Source organism: Mauremys reevesii, linkage group 8, assembly GCF_016161935.1.
Source record: "Mauremys reevesii isolate NIE-2019 linkage group 8, ASM1616193v1, whole genome shotgun sequence".
Lineage (NCBI taxonomy): Eukaryota > Metazoa > Chordata > Testudines > Geoemydidae > Mauremys > Mauremys reevesii.
In genome coordinates, this window is record NC_052630.1 from 89,395,424 (window position 1) to 89,417,282 (window position 21,859).

Sequence of the window (21,859 nt, forward strand, 5' to 3'; positions counted from 1 at the left end):
GGAAGAATAATGCCTTTATTTTTAGTATCAGCTTCTACTCAATTTTTATTACTTTTCATTGTTTTTCTATTGTAGACTGAGAAACTACAGCTTTGCTCTTACATTTTATATACAAAGTGTGAATGTTAATAACCCAATAATAGTTTTTGCACAAAGAAAAGTTTGCTTCTTTACACAGAACAAGTGTCAAAATCCAAAAGTTTATTAATTGCATTTTCTTTTCATACAATATAATTTTCAAATTTGCTAGCACAAGAGGGATCAAAATACAAACCTAATCCAAATAGCCTGAAATCTGAGCTTCCTTTTTGTATACTGACAGTTTCTAGAACTAATTCAAGTTATACTAAAGGTATCAAACTGTTAGAAAATCACTTCCATTTAAAAAAATTGTATGTTGGCATTCTTAAAAATCCAATTATTTGCAAATGGTAGTTTGATTACAGTCTGATAACGGGGTAGTGTTGCAGAGATGCGATCTGGTACTTCTGCTGTTTCATAATCGTTAAGCACTGTGCAATCACCTGATGAAAAAGAAAACAGGATAAGCAATTAATCCTCCAGAAACTGCAACTACTAGAAGCTACATTATATTTAGAAACTCAGATAATGCTTTTTATCTCTTTCGTAGAACTGATGAATTGTCAAAAACTAACATATGCACATGTAGAAGAAAAACAGACAGAGCAATATTTTGCTGGGGGAAGGAAGAGGGAAAAATGTCCTTGGGAGATCAATAGACTGTGTGGAGCAAACAGATGTCACTCTACTTTAGGCAACTGTGAAGAAAATATTAATTTGACGTAACTAATGACAAAAGTGTATATTTTTTATTATTAAACTATCTTGCCCCACCCCTTTTGTTTGACCAATATACAATATTCATTTCCCTGATCATCCAATACAAATGTGATTACAACTCTGCATTACTGGTATTCCCAATTGCACAGAACTGCTGACTATCCTGCTCCTTTTCTCAAGACAATCTTTTAGAAAATCTTTTTTCTTGGTCTCCCATGGATCAATATCTTGTCCAATTTGTCTTGAAAAATAAGATCCTTTCATTTGTTCTATTTTAAAGTAAGGAAATTACAATTTCTATATTAGAATGTGACTGATTTTTCTTGTTCTAAATATACTGATTTATAGGGACTCAGATCATGTTTGGCATAGTTTGATATAGAGAGACTCCTTTCCCAAAGTTCGCTACATATTTTTCTCTTGTTTATTGAAATTTTTCTCTTGTTTATTGGTCCTGCTTTAATACTGAACACCCCACCACTAATAGAGCATATTACCACAGAAAGGCTTATTAGTTAGGCTTAGCTGTGAGCACACATTTCTCCATTTAGGTTGATATCTGCAACTAAGAGTGAGAACTGGGGCAAGAGGCAACATGGTACAGTAAAAGGCCTGCTCAGAATGGCAAGGAAAATTAACTTTGGTGTCTCAGTGGAATTGCTTGGAAAGGTATGGATAGCTCCCTGATTACTGTGCACTTTTCTTTCCAAATTTAATTTCTAGCCAGATGTATTTGTGTGTGTGTGAGAGCTCAAATATGTGAAAGATACATCAGTCTCCCATAACAGAGTTGCCACAAAATGCCAACGAAAATATTAAAAGTCACTTATATGGTGCCATAAATATACATCAGTGGGACAAGAGCTTACTGTGTCAAAGTATACAGTACACTAGGCTCTTAAAGAAATATTTATTAATAATTAGACAAGACAAAGGACAAGTGTCCAGGTAATACAGATAGTGAGGAGGCACAAAGGGAAGCAGTGAGTTTTAAGGAAGGATCTGAATAAGTGGATGCACAGCAGGTAAGAACAGGAAGACCATTCCAAGAATAAGGGGCAAATTAGAAGCCAAGAGTAGACGAAAGAAAAATGCAGCACAAGGAGAAAGGATTGGGAAGAATTTAGGGATTGAGGAATTAAAAAAAAAAGTGGAGATGTAGACGAAGACTAGATTATATAGGGCCTTAAAGGAAACGTCTAGGAGATTGAAGCCAATTAAGGAATTCAAGGAGGTTCCATGATCAAAGCAACCAGAATGGAAGAGGACTGCAACAGAACCATTTTGGATAGATTGGCCTGGAGAGAAAAGGTGAGAAGAACCTGAATGACTTATGTGGAATGTGCATTTAATGTAAGAAAAAAACCTACCTTCCTAGAATTCTGTGGCCGTATTATGCCATCATCCCAGAGTCGAGCAGAGGAGTGAAATGCACTGCTTTCTTCCTCTAGCCTAGATAAGAGAGTATTTCAGAAGCTTTAAAATTCCAGAATAGGAAATTCATTGGATAAGTCAAAGCAGAGAAACAGAAGCATAAATGATTGAGGCACAAATCCTACTCTGGGATGCAAGTGTGAAGCTACCATAGAAATCAGTGGGTGTCCAGTACATCTCTAAGGACAGAATTTGACCCCTAAGACATCTTGCAGAAAGACAGTAATACCACATGCAAAGGAAATATGCAAGATTTCTACTTAATATAAAACAATGTTTTATAACTAACACTGATATTTGTTTGTTAGATTTTCATCAATGTACGAGGCAATGCACTGGCTTTTTTTTTTTTTTTTTTTTAGCAGCAGATCTGCTTTGGTTGGTGAGATATTTAGTAGGTGTGTTGGTCTGAAAGGTAACAAAACTAAAAAAGTGAAATCAATTTAATTTAATTTAATTAATCATAAGTAAGGGGTTATTTTCAGTACTTACTTTTCTTTTAGATGCTTTAACTCTGAGTCATCTCCTGTGCAGTCGTCATCTCTAGCTTGTGGGAATGTGGAAATATGTCTTGAATCCACAAGGGCAACTCTTGCATTAGGCCACAGGAACAGGAAATTTGGATCAAATGACCTCCCACACTTATAAATAAATAAAATAAATAAATGGGACACACTATTCATTCTCCAAGAGCTTAACAACTAAAATGAGCCATTCACATAGGATGCTGCAGTCAGGTCCCTGAAGAACAAAATGTAATGGCTTTTAAAGGTGTGTATATTCCCCATTGGTACATGATCCTATCAGACTTAAACCAATTCTTTCAATTTCAGTCTTTATAGGGATCAATTAAAACACTTCAACATATTAAACTGAATTAATCACAATCCCTGCAATAATGTGCGACTTTAAAGGTATGAACCAAAATGACAAGTTTTAGCATGTTGTGTTTGCTTAATTTTTCTGTTGCATTTTTTAAAATGTCTTTGTTTATATCTACATATAAAAAAGCATTAACAATATTTTACATTATATTATATAATATATTACATTTTATATGCATCCGACGAAGTGGGTATTCACCCACGAAAGCTCATGCTCCAATACGTCTGTTAGTCTATAAAGTGCCACAGGACTCTTTGCTGCTTTTACAGATCCAGACTAACACGGCTACCCCTCTGAAACTTACTAGAGTTACTTTATGAAGCAGCTCTTATTTTAAAAATTATTACAATAATGAATGGAATTACATGTTCCAATGGCAGACTGAACCACATGGAAACCTATGACAAGTCAAATATTATCTAACATATTAACCATACCATGGCATAACTTTCATTCCCGTAACAGCCACCAATTACAAGGGTTATCTTGGGCACAGCAGCACAAGCAACTGCAGCCATCATAGAGGCCTGTGCCTTTAATCTATTGGTGTGATCCTCTGCCTGAAATTAAAATACAGATGAAGTCAGTGTAGTTATTTTTTCTAGATTCCCTTCACCCCAAGCAAACTTATAAAGCATCTGAAGATTTCTTTGTATACAATTTGAAGTGATCAATGTTTTCAGAATAAGTAAATCAGGAAGAGCATATGCATATAGCATATGCCATAAAACTATAAATCAGTAAAATAATTATAGCCTGTGTTGGTAGTGGAGCACTGCTCTGCTATATAAGCCCTGGAGTGACTTTGGCTCTCTCTAGGCTAGTAAAGCTCAGATGCACTGCGGCTGTACCAGGCTTGATCTCAAATGCTAGAGGTATATAGGGAGAGTAGGGCTAGGGAAGAAATAGGTGCACAGAAGGAGGAGTTCTCTGCTCACAGAACCTAGGACTAAGCCTACCCTTATGTTCTCTGTGGCCTTGGACAAGTAACTCTCTGCCTCGGTTTCTCCATCTGTACAATAGAGACAATACTTAGTTACCTTCTTGATAAGGCTATTGTGAGAACTGACTAGTTAATATTTTGAGATGAAAAGCACTGAGTGCTCGGTTTTACTACTAGCAGTGAAGGCTGGACACCGTGTCACCCCAGGTAAATGGATAGTGCTGCTAAAGCAAGAGAATGTGGATGAGTATAATACTAAGGGGAAATGGTGACCCTAGAGCAGAGGTGGGCAAACTACAGCCCGTGGGACTGTTCTGCCTGGCCCTTGAGCTCCTGGCCTGGGAGGCTTGCCCCCAGCCCCTCCCCCGCTGTTCCCCCTTCCCTGAAGCCTCAGCTCGCCCCACTGCCAGCGCAATACTCTGGGCAGTGGGGCTGTGAGCTCTTGGGGAAGTGCAGCTGCAGAGCCCAGCCTGGCCCGGCGGTCTGTGCTGCGCAGTGCATGGCTGGCTCCAGCCAGGGGGCGCAGCTGCCTGTCCCGGTGCAGCCACACCACCAGCCACTAGTGCTCCAGGCAGTGGTAAGGGGCCGGAGACGGGGGAGTTGGATAGAGGGCAGGGGAGTTTGGGGTGCTGGTCAGGGGCTGGGGGTGTGGATAGGGGTCAGGGCGGTCAGAGGGCAGGGAACAGGGGGGTTGAATGGGGGCAGGGCTTCTGGGGATGGTCAGGGAAAAGGGGTGGTTAGATGGGACAGGGGTCCCGGGGAGGCAGTCAGGAAGGAGAGGGGGTGTTGGATGGGGTGGTGGGGGGCAGTTAGGGGAGAAGGCACGTTAGGGGCAGAGGTCCGGGGGCAGTGAGGGGACAGACAGAAGGGGGTGGGGTGGATGGGGCAGGAGTCCGGGGGAGCAGTCAGGGGTGAGAAGCTGGGGGGGGGGTGTCAGATAGGGGGCAGGAGCCGGCCACCCCTAGCTGTTTGGGGAGCACAGCCTCCTCTAACCAGCCCTCCATAAAATTTCTGAAACCTGATGCGGCCCTCAGGCCAGAAAGTTTGCCCGCCCCTGCCCTAGAGTGTAGGTCTAAGAATAAAATGCCTAAGAACCTCAGTTGATTTTATCAAAATGAAAAAGTTTGAAACAAAGATTGTGATTCATAACAAATAGTGACTTTGTCAATGTGAAAAATGAGTCGGGACAAGAACTGGGAACTACCTTCTCATTCTTGAATTACGGTACCATACCTGTGAGAGACTTGTTGGCTCTGGTGCATGTGGAGCAGTATTCTGGAGAAACAGGATGGGAATGCTTCGCTGACTACACAGCTGTACAAAGTGGCTGCCCTTTAGAGAAGCATCATGAGTCAGCTCACCATTGTTAGCCACTATCCCAACGAGGTGTCTAACAAAACACACATAGGAACACTTTCGTTTTTGTAGACTGAGATTGGTAAAAGTGTTGTTTGCAGTAAACTAACAAAAATAATATCCATATGTACTAGCATCAGTCCTATAGGAGCATCTTCAAGAGAGACTCAAAGTAATACATAAATTGCACTTGCATGCTGCCTTCATTCGAGGATCTCAAAGTGCTTTACTAACATGGAGTTTGCAACATCCCTGTGGAGCAGGGTAATGTCATACCCATTTAACAGATAAATACACTTAGATGAAGGACCGAAATGTTAAGTGACTTCCTCAAGGTCACAGTGAGATAGTGGACAGAACTATGAATGCAACCCAGGAGTCCTGACTCTCTTCCTCATCACTTAGTGTGACATACAATGTGTCTCTAGTTAACATCCAATGTTCAATATTTACATTTGAAACAAAAAAAAACAAAAAAAATTGAAAAGCTTTTTTATTTCTGAAGTTTCTTTTAAAAAAAACAAAAACAAAAACCCAAGTAATGTTTACGTCAAACAAAACATGTCAAATATTCTTCCTCTATAAAATGTCTTTCAAAACCACAAATTTTAATCAGGATCAATATTTCTGACGCCCAAGGTTCAACTTTACAGAGGCCTGTCATGTATGTTTGTGCTTCCAAATAAACAAGATCACAAGATAAGTACTTACTGAGTATATCCAATAACGTAACACGGTCTGTTTTAGCACATACTGATGATTTAAGCAACACATCACAAAGAGTCTAACATAAACGAGAGGCCACTCTTGGTGCTCTAACTGAAAGCCCTGTTTTCATGCAGAGCTGGTCGCTTTGGAAACGCTTGAAAATAGATTAAAAATTCATTTACTACCACTTTCTCCTTCCCCACATCCAACTTACATTGTTTAGTTAACAATGACTTGTTTCATTAAATGTCCTAAATGCTAGCCCAAAAATGCTGCTTAATGGGGTTAGGACTTTGGGGCTCTACATGGTAAAAAAAAATGAAGGGTGGGCTGGACCAGTTTAAATGGCAAAGCTTCAATTCCTGTTGCCAGAAAAAAGGATCAGGCTGTGATTATTATTTCTTTCTAGTTTATTCATGAGCAAATCCTACTCAGATTCTGAAGGATAAACTGTGCAGCTAAAAGGAAAACAAACATGTTTTGCAATGCATGCTGTACCTTCTGCAGTGATAATGGACATTCTGTACGATGCTGCACACTCAGCTGCAAGTCTATGCTTAAACCAGGTTTCTAGTTTATTATGAAGATTAGTCTTGCCAAAGCTGTGATTTGTTTAGAGCAGGGAGTCTGAATAAGAAATTCAACAGGACACACAAGGCCAGTAAATACTAGGAACTCTAAAGATGGCTGCTTATGAATGGTCTCAGCTTGACAAACTCTCAAACTGCTAATGGCAGCAAGCAACATATACTTGCCCAATATACTCAACTGTATAATTTGTCTTTTCAGCATAATGGAATGTGTGCCCCAAATATTCATCTTGTCTCAAAGGAAAATCAATTAACCTGACCGTTAAGCAGAGTAGCATGCTATATCAATTCTAGCAAAATGATTTATCTTCTGGCACTGTTTAGTGATAAACTTAACATTTATTAAGGAGAAAGGGGCTATCATACTAGAGGTTACTCTGACTCACAAAATGGGCCTAAAATATTTATTTTGATCTTTTAAAGATTGTGAGTGAATTCAGTGCTGGTAAAATGTGCCAGAGTAACAGCCCTAGAGGATGAAGTAATTTCTTATCCACTGAAGTGGCACAGTACAGGAACTAGCAATGCAAGCTCACTCTCACTGCCTCACCCATATACCTCAGCCCTGCTCTACAGGGGCCACTTTGAGAGATTCAGTCTCCAAGCCTGTTCACTGCTTAATGAATCTGCTGAGACTGCCAGCAAAGTACCAACTGAGATGTGGACACCTGTCCACCTAGGCACTGGACTGAATCACCAACTCATTTCACATAGACCACAAAACAGCCATCATCTTGTAATGGTTCTCAGCCACTACTGACTTGGCCAAGTCTGAATTCAGAATCTAGAGGTAAAATGTTAGGCTAACTAAAGCTATCTTATTATCAATCACTTGAACCATCCAGAACTCTTAACTTAAGGTGTTTGTTTTTTAACTGGACATACTACACAACCTAATAATGATACAAAAGCTTCTTAACCAAAAGAGTGAATTTTTTTTAAATATACTCTTGCAGTCTTACCCTTCCATATGGGCAAATCCCGTTACTAATGTTGTTCCATATTCAGCTTTGAATTCCTGGAACCTGCTTCCATCTATCAGACGGCTCAAAATCTACAAGGAAATTACTTGTTTTCAACAGAAACTTAAATCAAGATTGGATGTCTTTCTAAACTTATGCTCCGTCCAACCAGAAATTACAGCCAGTGCTATTCAGAAGCTCAGAGCAGATCATAATAGTCCTTCAGGCTTTAAAAATCTTTTAAATCTAAAAATATGCAATGAGCATGAAAACAAACTTTTGTTAGGACTTGATTACCTGCTACTCAGAAACAAACTTTAAACTTGGCCTCTAAAAAGTTTGTGAACAGTCATTCACATGAACAAAACCCCACATTTGCACAAGCAAAAAAAGGCTTTTTTGAGTGCGATTACCTGGTAACTCTGCACTAACCCACATGTGCTCATAAATTTTTCAGGTGTATTCTAAGAGGACCATTTCAAAATGAAGCTGAGATCCCTGAAATGTTAGAATTTACTGCTGGCAAAAGATGCAGGACTAATATCCCTAGAGACCAAAATCCTCTGTATATCCACAGACCATCTATAACATGAGACGTGATAGTCCAAGTTTCCCCACCCTGCCCCACTAATGTGTCTGATCTGAAGGGACTACTAAAGGATGGGAGGGAGTCAGACTCCTTAATTCACTTGTTCCTTGGCCTCTCAACTGAGACTACCAGCAAGGGTGAAAGTTAGTGCCAATTGTAGGAGTGGTTTCTGTGATGTGTAGCTTTGTCTACTGGGAAATAGACAACAAGCACCAAAACCATTTTCCATAGATTTGCAGTTCCTTAAATGGCCACAAAGATGCAAAGCACTCGGATTCTGAAGCACTCCAAGCTTCTACATTCCTCGGCATGTGGGAGTAGTAGTACTTCCAGAATTATTTGGTGCAGTTAGTCTACTCTCTACAAAGTGTTAAACTTTTTGTTTTTTTACACAGCCATGAGGAACCTTTGCCATTACACTTTGAAATATATTTAAGACAGAAAGAGGAGCTGACATAGTAGTCAGGTCCTTGGCAACAACAATATGCAAACACTAAGTATTTCATGTGATTTAGGATTCACAAATGAATCCTCCAAAGAAAGGTAGCATGTTTTCTTTTAATATGCAGATACTGGATTAAGTAGACACCTAAAAATTGTGAACTACTGTAGCATTTGTCCTCCTTACCAGTTTTATATGTAGAGTATAGCTATAACCTCGTGGTGCAAGCCCCAGGAGCTCTTCAGCACTGTACAGAGGATCATCATACTCCAAAGTTTCCTCTGGTGGAAGTTCATAATTTAGCGTCAAGATAATATTTCTAACACATTCATACGCCTCCTTTTCTGAAGATGCAAAATGGTCAACACAGCCACTGACTCTGAGGGACAAAGACATTTTAGAAATACATGATAAAAATGAAAGTTCAGGACATGAAACTACATTATTGAAAAATTAAGGACTGATGCTAACCCCAGATTAAAGGGGAAAAAATCATTTCTAACATCTGCACTGTGGATCTTCTAGACTCAATCAGGACTTTGTGCATTTTTGTTCTTGCTTCAGGTGCAGATCTCTCATATAAGTCAATGCAAGTTGTGTGCCTGGAACAACTGCAGTCTAAACAACAAAAGATCCACAGTGGAGAGGAGAGGGGAAAAATTCTCCCTTTATTTCTTTGGTGGTTAGTCATAGTAAAGGAAAAAGCTTTTGTACTCATCTTCAGTATATTTCAGATACAACGTTTGAAATGATGAAGAGAAAAATAAATTTTTGTAATCTCTTTACACCAGCAGCATTTCAGGACTGGAAATAAAGAAACCAACTTTTCATATACTGCACTGTCCCATTTATCTGAATGGCACTGGGATACCCCAAACCTTCAGATTAACCTTTGTTCAATCACAGCATCCAGCTCAGCATACTCTGGAGTAGAGTTTCTGAGTCTGCCAAGCCAGGGAGCTGTGGAGATGTTTCCAATGCACAGCACAGTGAAGACAGAACCCACCTCCCCTCCTATCTGGAACTGCAAAACATTCTTTTGGCAACTACAGCAATTTCTTACATGGAAAAATAATAAGGACGTGTTTAGATACTTGGAACTGTCCTGCTAGAGTCTCTAGACCCTTCAGCTCACATTTCCTCTCAGGCAGCAAGGATTACTAGTAGAGGCAGAAAAGCTGGCTCCTTATTTCCAGCTGTTTTACAAGCATCCAGCTTCTTTCTTGCAATGAAATACTTTAATGCCTCCAAATTAGGTACTTATCTGGCCCCCATTGTCATAGTATCTCAGTGCCTCACAAATTTTAAATGCATTTATCCTCATAACACCCCTGCAAGATGGGGAACTGAAGCACAGAGACTAACTGATTTGCACAAGATCACACAGGAAGTCTGTGGCAGAGCAGGGAAGTGAACCTGGTTTCCCTAGTCCCAGGTTAGCACCCTAACCACTGGACCATCCTTCCTCTCTGCTGATGTAAATAAATCAATAGCTTTCTTCCTCTTCAGATACTGTGTGATGGTAAATTCCAATTATAGGCCTAATCCTGGAGTCTCTATTGAACTCCTAATGAAGTCAAGTGTGTAAGGTCTTAGGAGCAGGCCCTGAAATGGAGAGATTGTTTGAGCACAAATAGTAAAATAAGAAATTAAAAGAATTATAACAATACTTAGCTCTTACACACTTACGTTACATTATATGTTTGGTGGGTTCTTTTTAAAATGAATCTATCTCTAGCACTATCGCACTCCCATGCACGCACAAAAAGGCTCTTTAAAGTCACTCACATATAATTTCTAATGTGTTTTCAAGGCATACTTCCTATCTTTAGGATCAGACAGTGTCCTGTCACTGCAGGCATCAGGCATATTTTCTGTTACTAAATATATTATTTGAGCCCCATTTTTTTTATAAACATTGTACCTACTTAGAGTGCATACTGGCTCCTCCTAGGTCCTCAGGAGAGATATCTTCTCCTGTGGCAGCTTTAACCAAAGGGGGTCCAGCAAGAAACATACTACCGATTTTGTCTACAATCACAGTTTCATCTGCCATGGTGGGAACGTAGGCACCCCCAGCTGTACAAGAACCACACACCACCGCCACCTAGGGGATAAAGCAAGACATTTGTGTAAGGAGAATGCTTGGGCAGGGACACTATTGTAATTTCAGTAGTAAGCCATTTTAGGCACTTTTGAGATTTATGCTCTTTATGCAGCTAATTAAAAATCCTCCAAGACTTTCTAAACAAGTCTTTTATTTTAAAAATTGTTTTGAACTAGTCAGCAGCTAAATTCTAATGTAATGAAAGAACATTAAAAGGGATCATTTGTTGCTCTTAGTTAGCTGATTAGCAATCACAAAACAAAAGCTTTTTCTCAAGTAACTTTGGGGAGCTGTATCCTGGCCCAAGACCTTGTATTACCAATAATTTTTATATATTTTATTTTAAACATGTTCATTGATTATTCCCCAGTGGTAGATTTGTTTTTAACTGTAGAAGGTGAGGTGTGTGCACCGGGAAATACATGAAAACTGTACATGAACAGGAGGTTCTAATGAGTGTGACACGATCTCTCTGCAGTAGCAACGTTGCTGAATCTTACAGATTATGTGTAGGTTTGGCAGGATTTGATTTAACTGACAAATGTCAATAAATGTCAATTTCAGCTGCCAGAATGAAATCAAGGGGAAAAAAATACTCATCTTCAACAATGACGAAGGGCGCAGCCTCCCCCCACCCTTGTGCCTGCAGGGATCAGGTGTCAACAGCCTGTGGCTGCACAGGAAGCACTCTGCAGTCCCGCTGGTACAGCCCAGCTCTTTCACCCCAATGACAGCAAAGCTACAGGGGGGGCTCTCTGTGCTGTCTCAGGGCCAGTGACACCCAATCTCTGCAGGCTGAAGGTGTGGGGCAGGCTACTGACCTGGAAAGGCAGAGCAGAAACCTTTGTCCAGGGCCGCAAGGAGGAGGATGAGTCGCCAGTGGCAGGAGAGGCCACCCTGTGCAGGAGCCATTAAGCCGCAGGGTGGCCTCCCCTGTGGCTGGGAACAGAGCCCTGACTGTGGGGGGGGAGAGGGGGGGAGAAATGTCTCTGCTCTCCCCTGCCAGGACAGCAGCCTTTCCCACACCGTCCCTCGGCCCTGCAGGGAGCCCTCTGCAGCCCCCATTCTCATGGCCCCGCTCCCTCACTCACCACCCAGGAGCATGCCCGGGCAAGAGCTGTTCAGCAGCACCCCACAGCTGGAGGCTCATCCTCCTCTCCTGCATCTTGTGCCTGGTCTCTTGGGCCCTTCAGCCATGCTGGAAGCCCCCCTGCCACCCAACTGTCAGCATTGGGAGCCTCTCTGCCAGCACTGCCTTAAGTCTACCCCCAACCCTATCCCCCTTTGTCATGGGATCTCACCTGCCACCAGTCAGGTTAACGTGTCTGACACCAGATTCAAATCCCTTGAATCTCTACACATCTCTGCTTGGGTCCTGAAATTAAAAGAGTTTATTAAAAGAATAAAAGAAAGAAGAGAAAAAATACACAATCTCTATGAATCCAAGATAGACATTCATAGGGTCTAATCTTATTAATCCCTGGAGAAATTTCTCCCTTTTCCTCAGTACAAACAATACAGGCAATAATCAATGCAAACACACAGAATTGCAGACACAGGATTCTTATAGTTCTTCTAATACTCACTAGCTTGAATAGAAGAAATTAGTTCAGAAAGATGAGCAGACTTGATTAAACATCTGGAACTCAGAACAAAGAACACAGAGACCTCTGGGATTTTCAAATTCTCTTCCCTGATTGGTCCTTTGGTCAGGTGTTTCACCAGGTCTGTGTTAACCCTTTACAGGTAGACCTTAACCCTTAACTAACTACTTATGACACCCTTAATTTCCATCAACTGGTAAACAGATAAAATCAGCAAAAAAGTGAGATTTTACTAAGCTGTTCTCTAAGAGTGTTAGCATCATTATCATGATCTACTGCTGGGAAATAATTTTCATCGTCTACAGTGATGGATTATGGCCAATCTGAGCCTCTTACTCCAATGGAACCTCTACGCTTTTGGGCATTTCACTCTCTTGCCCATCCATGGTGTGAAGGGACTAGCTCTGCCACCATCTCTGTGTGACTTTAGATTTAAGCTCGCTCTCTTCAGTTTCCCCATCTATAAAATGGAGATAATACCGCCTCTGAATTTATTATTGTTTGCAAAGTACTTTAAAACCTCCAGATGGAAAAGGCTAGAGAAATATGATTAGTACAATGATGATAAATTTTGAAAGCCTCTTGTCACCTAAAAATGAATTGTGAGTCAGATGCGTCCCCATCTAGCTAACTAGGAAGAAGTTCCAGAACCCCATCTTTAGGAATAGGGCACCAGCTGTTTCCTTGGTCCAGAAAAGCTCTAACTACCTCCTACTACCTGCCAAATCCTCTGAGCATTCCCTGTCCTTCACCTGCCATACTGTTCCGCATACCCCCACAAGCACCCCCAACTCACTTATACACTCACAGTGATTAGAATCCCAACCCTCAATCAGCTGTCAACACTCAGATTTGGGACCCCATATTTTGGTTGACCTAGGTACCCTTTAGCCTTAGGCCATCCCCACTAATCCATACTTAATCACCCTTGCTGCCCTCAAGAACTTCATAGTGTAACTCTCAGCTCTGAAACAACTAGATTCCTTAGAACCACAGATACAAATCTAATCGTTGTCAACCACTGTCAACACAACCTTCCAATACAGATAAACTGACTGCCATCGCAGTTTACTGTGTGTGTGTGTCAGGCCCTGTCTTTTCTGCATGGACATTAAGGAGCAAATGGTATTTTTCCTAAGAGTGGGGATTTGCTCTGGCGTCCTTGGCCAAAATTTCCCTTTGCCCATTCCAAAAAAGAACTGCATTTCAGTGTTGCTATACAGAGTTTGTTAAGCACTTTTGGGATCCTTCAGGCTGAAATGTGACATTTCTACTATATAATTTCCCTTTTGATTTTTTTCCCCCTCAACAGACACAAACCTAGATGTTACAAAGTATTTTTGCATATCTGAGTGTTAGTTCTAGAAGCTATATTACTGAAAATAAAACATTTTCCATAAATCCATTAAACACATATGCTTTCTTTATAAAGATCCAATATAACATTGTACCTGAGGGATTTTCATAGCAGACATTATTGCCTCATTGTAGAATATTCGGCCACCATGAGACTGGTCAGGAAAGAGTTCTGCCTGATAATGCAGAGAAAAGACACCGTTTTTACCAGAGGGTTTCAATATTATTTTAAAAAGCCAACACTCTGCCTTTAGTTTTGACAAAGAGAAAAGCAAACAAGTTGTACAGCATATCTGACTCATAGAGGACCACTGTTAGGAATCATAATGTATAACTTTCAGGTACTGTTTTCTTCTCTATTGTATGTACTGCCCACCTGAAACTCAATTCAACAAAAATAGCGATGGCCTTCTGTGCTGTACAAGGCAGAGAGACGTCACAGATCTTGGCTTTGTGAAAGGGCAATCTATTCAAATTCAAGGGCAGCTGATTCAGATTCAAGGGCAGCTGGGGCACAGAAGCCATCTCTCATTAGATACATGGGCACAGACTGAAAATCAGAGAATAAGAGAGCTCATGTTCATTCTATATTTCTGAAATGAATTCAACAGAGTTTATTTTTTGTCCTTTGTTTTCAATGCAATTTCTGGATTCAGAATTAAACTAGACGCTGCTTTAATCATATAGAGCTCCTGCTGACTCAGTAACAGGCTCAGTGATGATTACTGTCTACAAAGCTTTGCTTTCTGTTTGAGATGGCGCAACTTTAGCTTTTCAGCAGAAGTCACGTGTACTAAGAGTACTCATATTCTCTGCAGAAACTTGAATTCTATGCAGTGAAAATGACCTCTGCAAATACTCTTCCTCATATTACAGCAAGGAGGAAAGGTCCCCATTTTATTTTTAAGGGTCCTATTTATCAGCAATTTTCTCTGCATTATTAATACAAACTTTATATTAAATTACTTTGTCTTTGCAAAGCCTTTTCATACTGAAAATACAAACTGAAAACACTGAAGACCAAGGGGATCTTCACTTGAGCTCCCAGTGTTTGCTGAGTCACAATTTGTTCCCATGTAGAGACTCGAGTTTCTAAATGTTGATCATGTTGGCTTCACTTAGATGCAAGATCAGTCAGAATGACTTCCACTGTCCTGGATGTTAGAAACATCTCCTAGACTCTGATTTGATTGCAGAGTTCAAGTAGAGTATAATTTGGACAAAAGTTAAAGTCAGCCAGCCAAAAAAAGCATAACAAGATTCACTTCTAGAAATTGCAGGCAGTCCACAGACTTACAACACAATTGGTTCCTGAAAATTGCATCGTAAGCCGAAACGTCATAACTCAAAACCACAATCCACTCCACTGCGGGACAGAGCATCGTAAAGTCAAAACCGAATCAGGGTGTCAATTCAGAAACGTCATAAGTGCTGTTCATCTTAAGTCGAATGTCATAAAGTCGAGGACTGCCTGTAATCTAAAAAATGGCTATTTTCATACAATGTGCCCTTTCCAATATTACCTGTAGTGGTAGGAATGCTCCCCCGCTGTCAACTAGATATACCGATAAAAGTCTGTTTTGAACTGCTATTTGTTGAGCTCTTAGCTGTTTCTTCACTGAAATGGGATAAATGGTCCCGCCTTTAACTGTTGCGTCATTTGCCATAAAGACACACCAGACTCCACAGATCTTTCCAATTCCTGAAACAGAGCCCACAGACATTTATCAAGGGCTCTGTTAATAACCCAAGTGTAGACCTTTTGCAACAGTTTCATACACTAAACAAGGAAGCCGAAGTGCATGTTATTCTTTTCAGTAGTAGCAGCATGTCAGTAAAACTTTCTACAGCATTTACCCCATGCCAATGAAGCCACACATACTGTATGGAGGAGACACATCCTACTCTGTGGCCTTACAACGTGGTCTTATTTTGAAAAATGAGAGTGAAAGCTAATGGCATTGTACAGATGAAAACAATGTGACCTGGAACATCTTTGCTACTGACATTACATGAGAAAAGAACCCAGCTCTCCAGATGAGTGTGCAAGACTGGCGATTAGGGAAAAAAAACTGCGTAAAAACTGAGAACATCTGATAAAGAATTAGTGAGACAATAAATATGGAATCTCATTATACCATTCTTCCAGCTGCTTTTTATCACAGAACTGCACTTTCAAATGCAACAAGGCAAATTATTTTATCAGAAGGCATTCACTAAGCCCTGAACTGATGATCCCCAAGCATTCATCTCATTTCACTCCCTTTTCATTTAAAAGAATATGCTTGCTCACCACCCTTCCAAGTGGGTCATTTAAGTTTTTACAGAAAAAATTCCGCAGTGGAGAGGGCCAACATAATACTCTAAGTACAGGATTCAACATAGAATCACAGAATGTTAGGGTTGGAAGGGACCTCAGGAGGTCATCTAGTCCAACCCTCTGCTCAAAGCAGGACCAATCCCCAGGCAGATTTTTGCCTCAGATCCCTAAGTGGCCCCCTCAAGGATTAAACTCATGACCCTGGGTTTAGCAGGCCAATGCTCAAACCACTGAGCTATGACTTGATTCTTTAAGGGGGAGCAAGGTCCAAAGCAGCTGTGACTAGTCAACTGCCACACAACTAGACTTACGAGAAGGCACCTGCAGCCCAAGGAGAGAAAGGGCAGGTAAGAATTGCCTCAGAACAGATGGCAGGAACAACCTGAGGAAAAGCTGCTGAAGACCTGAAAGACAGCAGTAACTTTTTGCTGCTGGTTGATGTGTACTAAGGAGAACTGACTAGAGCTGGGGAATCCTGCCAAGATATAGGAAAGCTTGTGCACAGGCCCCTAGAAATGAGGGTACGAACCAGCTTAGTTGGTGCGAAAAGTGAGTGAAGCAATTCTTGGCACACACAAGTGGGTGGCCTCGAGGGTGGAGATTCAGTACAGGGGCAAAAGGAACTGGGACAGAGAGGCTAATGACTCTTAGGGGGGTAAGCTGGGAACATTGACTTTTGAACAGGACTGAAGAGTTGCTACCTTGTTTTACTTTAGGGTTTTCAGGGGAACTGTTTTCACTATGAAGGAGTCTGTGAGCTGTGGCACTTTACATAAATAAAATGGTTTGAATTTGCCACTGAGAGATCCATGGGTGGATGGAGGGAAACCTGAGCGGGTTGAGCCTGTACTAATGAGGATGGCTATAGGCAGGGCCGGCTTTAGGCTGATTCGCCCGATTCCCCAGAATCAGGTCCCGTGCCGGCAACTTTTTAATTTTTACTCACCCGGCAGCGCTCCGGATCTTCGGTAGCATTTCGGCGGCGGGTCCTTGACTGCTGCCGAAGACCCGGAGCGAGTGATGGACCCGCTGCCAAAAAGCCGCCGAAGACCTGGAGCGCCGCCGGATGAGTATGAATCGGGCCCTGCACTTGCTAAAGCCGCCCCTGCCTATAGGTAGAGTGCCCATGACAAGGTTTCCCTGTAATAACACTAAACAAAGGGCTTGTGCACACAGAGGCTTGGGTGGGCCCTCTGAATTGGGTGAATTTCACTTTAAGTGTATACTTATTTATAGAGCATGAAAGTAACCTCTGACACTTTTTGGGTGGTCATAGCAGCAGCAAAGAGATTCCTGAGTCCAATAGTGGTACACAGGCATAATTGGTCATGCATTCTGAATACCTACTGGAAAGAACCCAGATATCAAGTTGATAGTTTGAGAACAGCTCACTAATGAAAGCCACAGTTCCTGTGTTAATCACTCAGGGGCTCAAGCTCCCTTAATCTGAGGGGGCAGCCTTTAGTTAAAGTGTTTGCGATGTCACATTTAACCCTTTGAGACAGAAATCAGTCACTGCTGTAACTAGGACAAAATATTAAACCAATAATATAGCACATTCAACACAAGCCCCAGTGTAGGGGGAGTTCCAGCAGTGGGCAGGATAGGGTATCTCCATAGTACATGCCATTACAGAGATTCTAAGCAGTCCAGCAACCCATAATCAGCCCTTAGAGGACTGCTGTAAATCAGAGCACTTGCAGCATTATTCCAGTTTATGCCCGGGGTCATACTGCCCCCCAACCAGTCCAGAATCTGGATGGTTTAAAAACATCCATTCCCTTCTTCCCCTGGGCTGTGCCTCACACAGGTGTGGCACAGAACTGGACTCTCAACCTCAATCTATCTTTATGATTGCTAAAAGGAACTAGAGAACAATGAACATATTCAGCTTAAGAGCTCAAAATCTATATTAATTATATTCAGATTTATTAACAATTAAACAAAAAGCACAACTCCTTATTATGCATGTAATGATTTTTCACATTACACCAACTACAGAGGCCACAAATCTTACCAGTGAGGCATCCAGCTGCAGGGACATCACCATATGGCAAATCAAACCCTGCAAAAGGGGACAGCTCAAGAAAAGTTTCATCATCGAGAAGCATTCTTAGGCGTTCACGAACAAGCAACTTCTTGTTCCTTTGGGTATGACGCAAGATTGCATTCTCTCCACCTCCTTTACTGACCTTGCAAAGCAACTCTGAATATCTGATTTCAAAAACAAAGCTTAATTTAATGAAAAATAGTTATTACTCTTTTAGTAAGTTAATACGGTACTTAAATAAACTACCCAGTTGTCACACCAATGTTTGACAATTAAGTTAAACTATCACTTTTGGATTATGTTTCTGGAAGTTATTTTCAGTTAATTATATTATAATTTAGTTCACCACACCCAAATTAAGCAAGGGAGACAAAAAAAAAGCTCAGATATTTTATAGGAATGAGACATTTTGGTTTGATTCTTCACAAGTTAGATTTCCCAAGCCTAAAAAAAGACAGTTTAGAAAACAGTCAAAATAAATTCTGTTTATGGCTTTTGTTCATAGTTACTGGAACTTATTAAAGCTATAGTCTTTTCCTTGGTATTGCCATATACATCCAATGTTAAATATTTTAAACTACTTATGGGATCAAGTTACCATCTGTATAGACAGCTCAATCTAAGGCTATGGCTACACTTGCACTTCAAAGCGCTGCCGTGGCAGCGCTTTGAAGCGCCAAGTGTAGTCAAAGCGCCAGCGCTGGGAGAGAGCTCTCCCAGCGCTGTCCGTACTCCACCTCCCTGTGGGGAATAACGTACAGTGTGGGGCTTTGACCACACTGGCGCTTTGCAACGCCGCAATTTGCAGCGCTGGAGAGGATGTGTTTTCACACCCTGCTGCAGCGCTGCAAATTTGCAAGTGTAGCCATAGCCTAAGTACTAAGAAGTGACTGAGCACTTACTGATTGTCACAGCTGAAGCATCTGATCCTGAGAGATATTGAGCACTTGCTGATTAGAATTTTCACTGCAGAGCAAATATTGATTATCACAGTTTACCAGCCTTAATTCAGATTTTGGCAAGCCTTACTTTTTGAGTTCTGCTACTCTAGAAAAAGGAACCATTCATTGGCTTCTTCTCTGGCTCCCCTCAACAAGTGCTGAAAACAGCTTATCCACTGGCACAGACAGGAAAAAAATAATGTCCAACTCCACTGCAGAAAGAATGTTTTACACCAAGTGAACACTGCAGCATTGTACTTTCACAAAACTAAATCTGACTAGCCTAATTTTGTCTGAGAAGCACAGTGTAAATAAGAAACAGAATAAATGGTGAACAGTAAATTTGCTTTTTGAAATCATCTCAGTTTAAAAGTTAAGTAAAACATTTTAAAATACATATTTTCAACTCCAAGTTCCACTTTTAACCAAAAGCATTGTTTGACCAAACAATATATGAACAATTCTGTAGCTTATTTAAGTAGATAAGTAACTATTTAAATACCACCACATGGGGGCACCATATCTTTTACATAGTTTTGCTTTTGTGGAGCATACTTCTGAGTAAAGACCTTTGAATTGTTGCCATATGATCCTTAAGGACAAATACATAAAAGAAATGAATCACTTTCCTCCTTTTATCAGTGAATCACGACTAACTGAGATAACTGTCATCTACTATTTCACTGGAGTTTTGAAAATGTATGAGTCACCACCATCTTTGCATTAAAAATTAAATACAAGGCAAATTTTATGAAGTTCTAGAAAATTACTTTTTAGTAATATATGCAAAATAATACACCATGGCTAAATGTTTTAAATTTGGGTGCCTAACACTGGACACCTCAATTGATATTTAGGCAACTACATAAGTGGGTTGACATTTGGAAGAGCTGAGCAAACACCTTGCAAATAGCCTGTATCCATAAGCCCCAGCAAAAGAACCATTTAAAACTTTCAGGTGGCAAAGAAACCTGCTAAAAATTTTAATTTCTAGATTTTTAAAAATCAGCTATCTATAGGCTACTGCATGTATAGTCAAGTTTGTATACATACTAACGTTGCCAAATGATTACAATAAAGGCCAATTACCTTTGAATACAAGACTCACTATTCCTTAAGTTTTTTTCAAACACATGTTCACATACAGAAGGGATACTTCCATCTAAAACAGGAAAGGTTTTTGTATACTGTCCGTATCTTGCTTTGTTACTTAAAAAACAATGGGGAAACATATTACATTTCAATGTGGGGACAGTCTTTTTCATAACCTGGCAGAGACTATTTCGTAGTGTCCATATTGTCTGTCTGTTTTTGCAGAAGTCCTTATAATTTCTTATGAATAAAGGAGTTAAGGTTTGGATTCTTGAAGCCATGAAGCTAGGAGAGAGTCTCCAGAGTGAGCATGAAGTGATATTGTTCCACATGGCCCTAAGAATTAAAGGAGAAACAGCTTTTTATTTCCAGAATTCAAATTCACAGATCTCTCAATTAAAAGAGTGAAAACTAACAAGCAGACCACATTACGTGACACAATTGTCAAATGCTGAGCCTGGAAAATCTAAATTCAAGTTATTTTTAATCTATTTAACATTTCTTACTAGTGAACTAAATGCTCACTGAATAGTAGACTATTTTTAGAGTTACAAAGCGTCCCTAGCTCCTAAAAGACTACCCTTGAAACTGTAGGTGTTGGGCATGTCTGAAAATCAGGCTCAAGAAAGGTGCAAACGATCAGTGGCAGAGTTGGCACCACCCAACTGACTGCAAACGTTCACCCCCCCTTACAGAGCAGATTTCAGTTATTAACAAGTGAATAGGTGTGAGAGCTAGCTTCTTTATACACCCAGTAACAATAGGGTGCGAGCTAGCCTTGCTCCACACCAGGGGCCTCCTTTTTTTAAAATGTCTTTTACATATTTTATTGCCTGTTCTGATCCTTCCCTGGGGAGCACCTGACACCAGCCCCTACCAGAGGGGCTAGATGGACCGCTGGTCCGACCCCCTTTGGCCGTTCATGTGTGGCTCCCGCCCCATAGAACTGGCCCAGCCCATTGTACAGCTGGGAGTTGCCGCACCACACAGGAAGTGTGAGCAATGCAGGGAATTGAACCAGCCTTGACCAACCACCCCGCCCCCTCCCACGGCTGCTCTACCGGGTGCCCAGCGCCCCCGGAAATCGGCCGCGGGAGAAGCCGGGCCTGAATCCTGGGCGCGGGAAGCGCTCGCGCAGCCGGGCTGGTGCAGGCACCTAACCGCGGCCTCTGCTCTGCTCTCCCCACAGCGCAGGAGGCTTCCCGGCGGGGAAGGGGGCCGGGCGCCGTGAGGGGGCGGCCGGAGAACGCACCGGGGGGAGCCCGCAGACCCTCTCGCGGGCCCCTGGGTGCAGCGAGCTCGGAGCCGCGCTCTGAGGGGCAGCAGGACCCGGCCATGCCCAGTTTCGCCCTTCGACCTCTAACCCGCTCCCCCCCGCACAGCTTCGCTCCGAGCGAAAGTCGGAGCGTAGCGTCCGGTCCGGTCGGGCCCCGCCCCTTGCGGCCGCTCGGGGGGCTCAGAACTCCTCGTGCGAGGCCCCCGCTGGCCTGGGACGGCGCCCCTCCCCCCGCCGCCTTCGGGAGCTCGCGCCTGGGCCTCCTACCTCCGGCGCCCCTGCCCTGCTGCCCTACAGCCCGCCCCAGAGAGCGACCGAGCCCGCGGAGCGCCGCTCCGGGATCTCCCCGGGGCCTGCACACGCCAGTCACTGCCAGGATCCCGCCCCTGTGTCTGCTCGCGCT

At 41.9% G+C, this 21,859-nt stretch overlaps 1 protein-coding gene across 7 annotated transcripts; it reads right to left on the bottom strand.

The window, feature by feature from the left end:
- Nucleotides 1-181: 181 nt before the first annotated feature.
- LOC120370414 (methylcrotonoyl-CoA carboxylase beta chain, mitochondrial-like) lies at nt 182-21,854 on the bottom strand. Of its 7 annotated transcripts, XM_039485076.1 has the most exons (14): nt 21,433-21,585; nt 20,326-20,516; nt 19,177-19,300; nt 18,115-18,311; nt 15,301-15,479; nt 13,873-13,953; nt 10,639-10,817; nt 8,897-9,089; nt 7,680-7,771; nt 5,297-5,453; nt 3,558-3,680; nt 2,728-2,876; nt 2,172-2,253; nt 182-524 (listed from the first exon to the last, which is right to left on the bottom strand). In XM_039485076.1, the coding sequence occupies exons 3-14, from the start codon at nt 19,209-19,211 to the stop codon at nt 441-443; spliced, it is 1,551 nt and encodes a 516-aa protein (XP_039341010.1). In that variant the 5' UTR covers nt 19,212-19,300; nt 20,326-20,516; nt 21,433-21,585; the 3' UTR covers nt 182-440. The 7 variants fall into 7 exon arrangements, with proteins under 7 accessions (XP_039341010.1, XP_039341006.1, XP_039341003.1 ...); XM_039485072.1 differs by lacking the exons at nt 19,177-19,300; nt 21,433-21,585 and adding an exon at nt 21,724-21,854 and having other exon boundaries at nt 20,178-20,516; XM_039485069.1 differs by lacking the exons at nt 19,177-19,300; nt 21,433-21,585 and adding an exon at nt 21,724-21,854 and having other exon boundaries at nt 18,115-18,329; nt 20,178-20,516.
- Between the last annotated feature and the right edge of the window lie 5 nt (nt 21,855-21,859).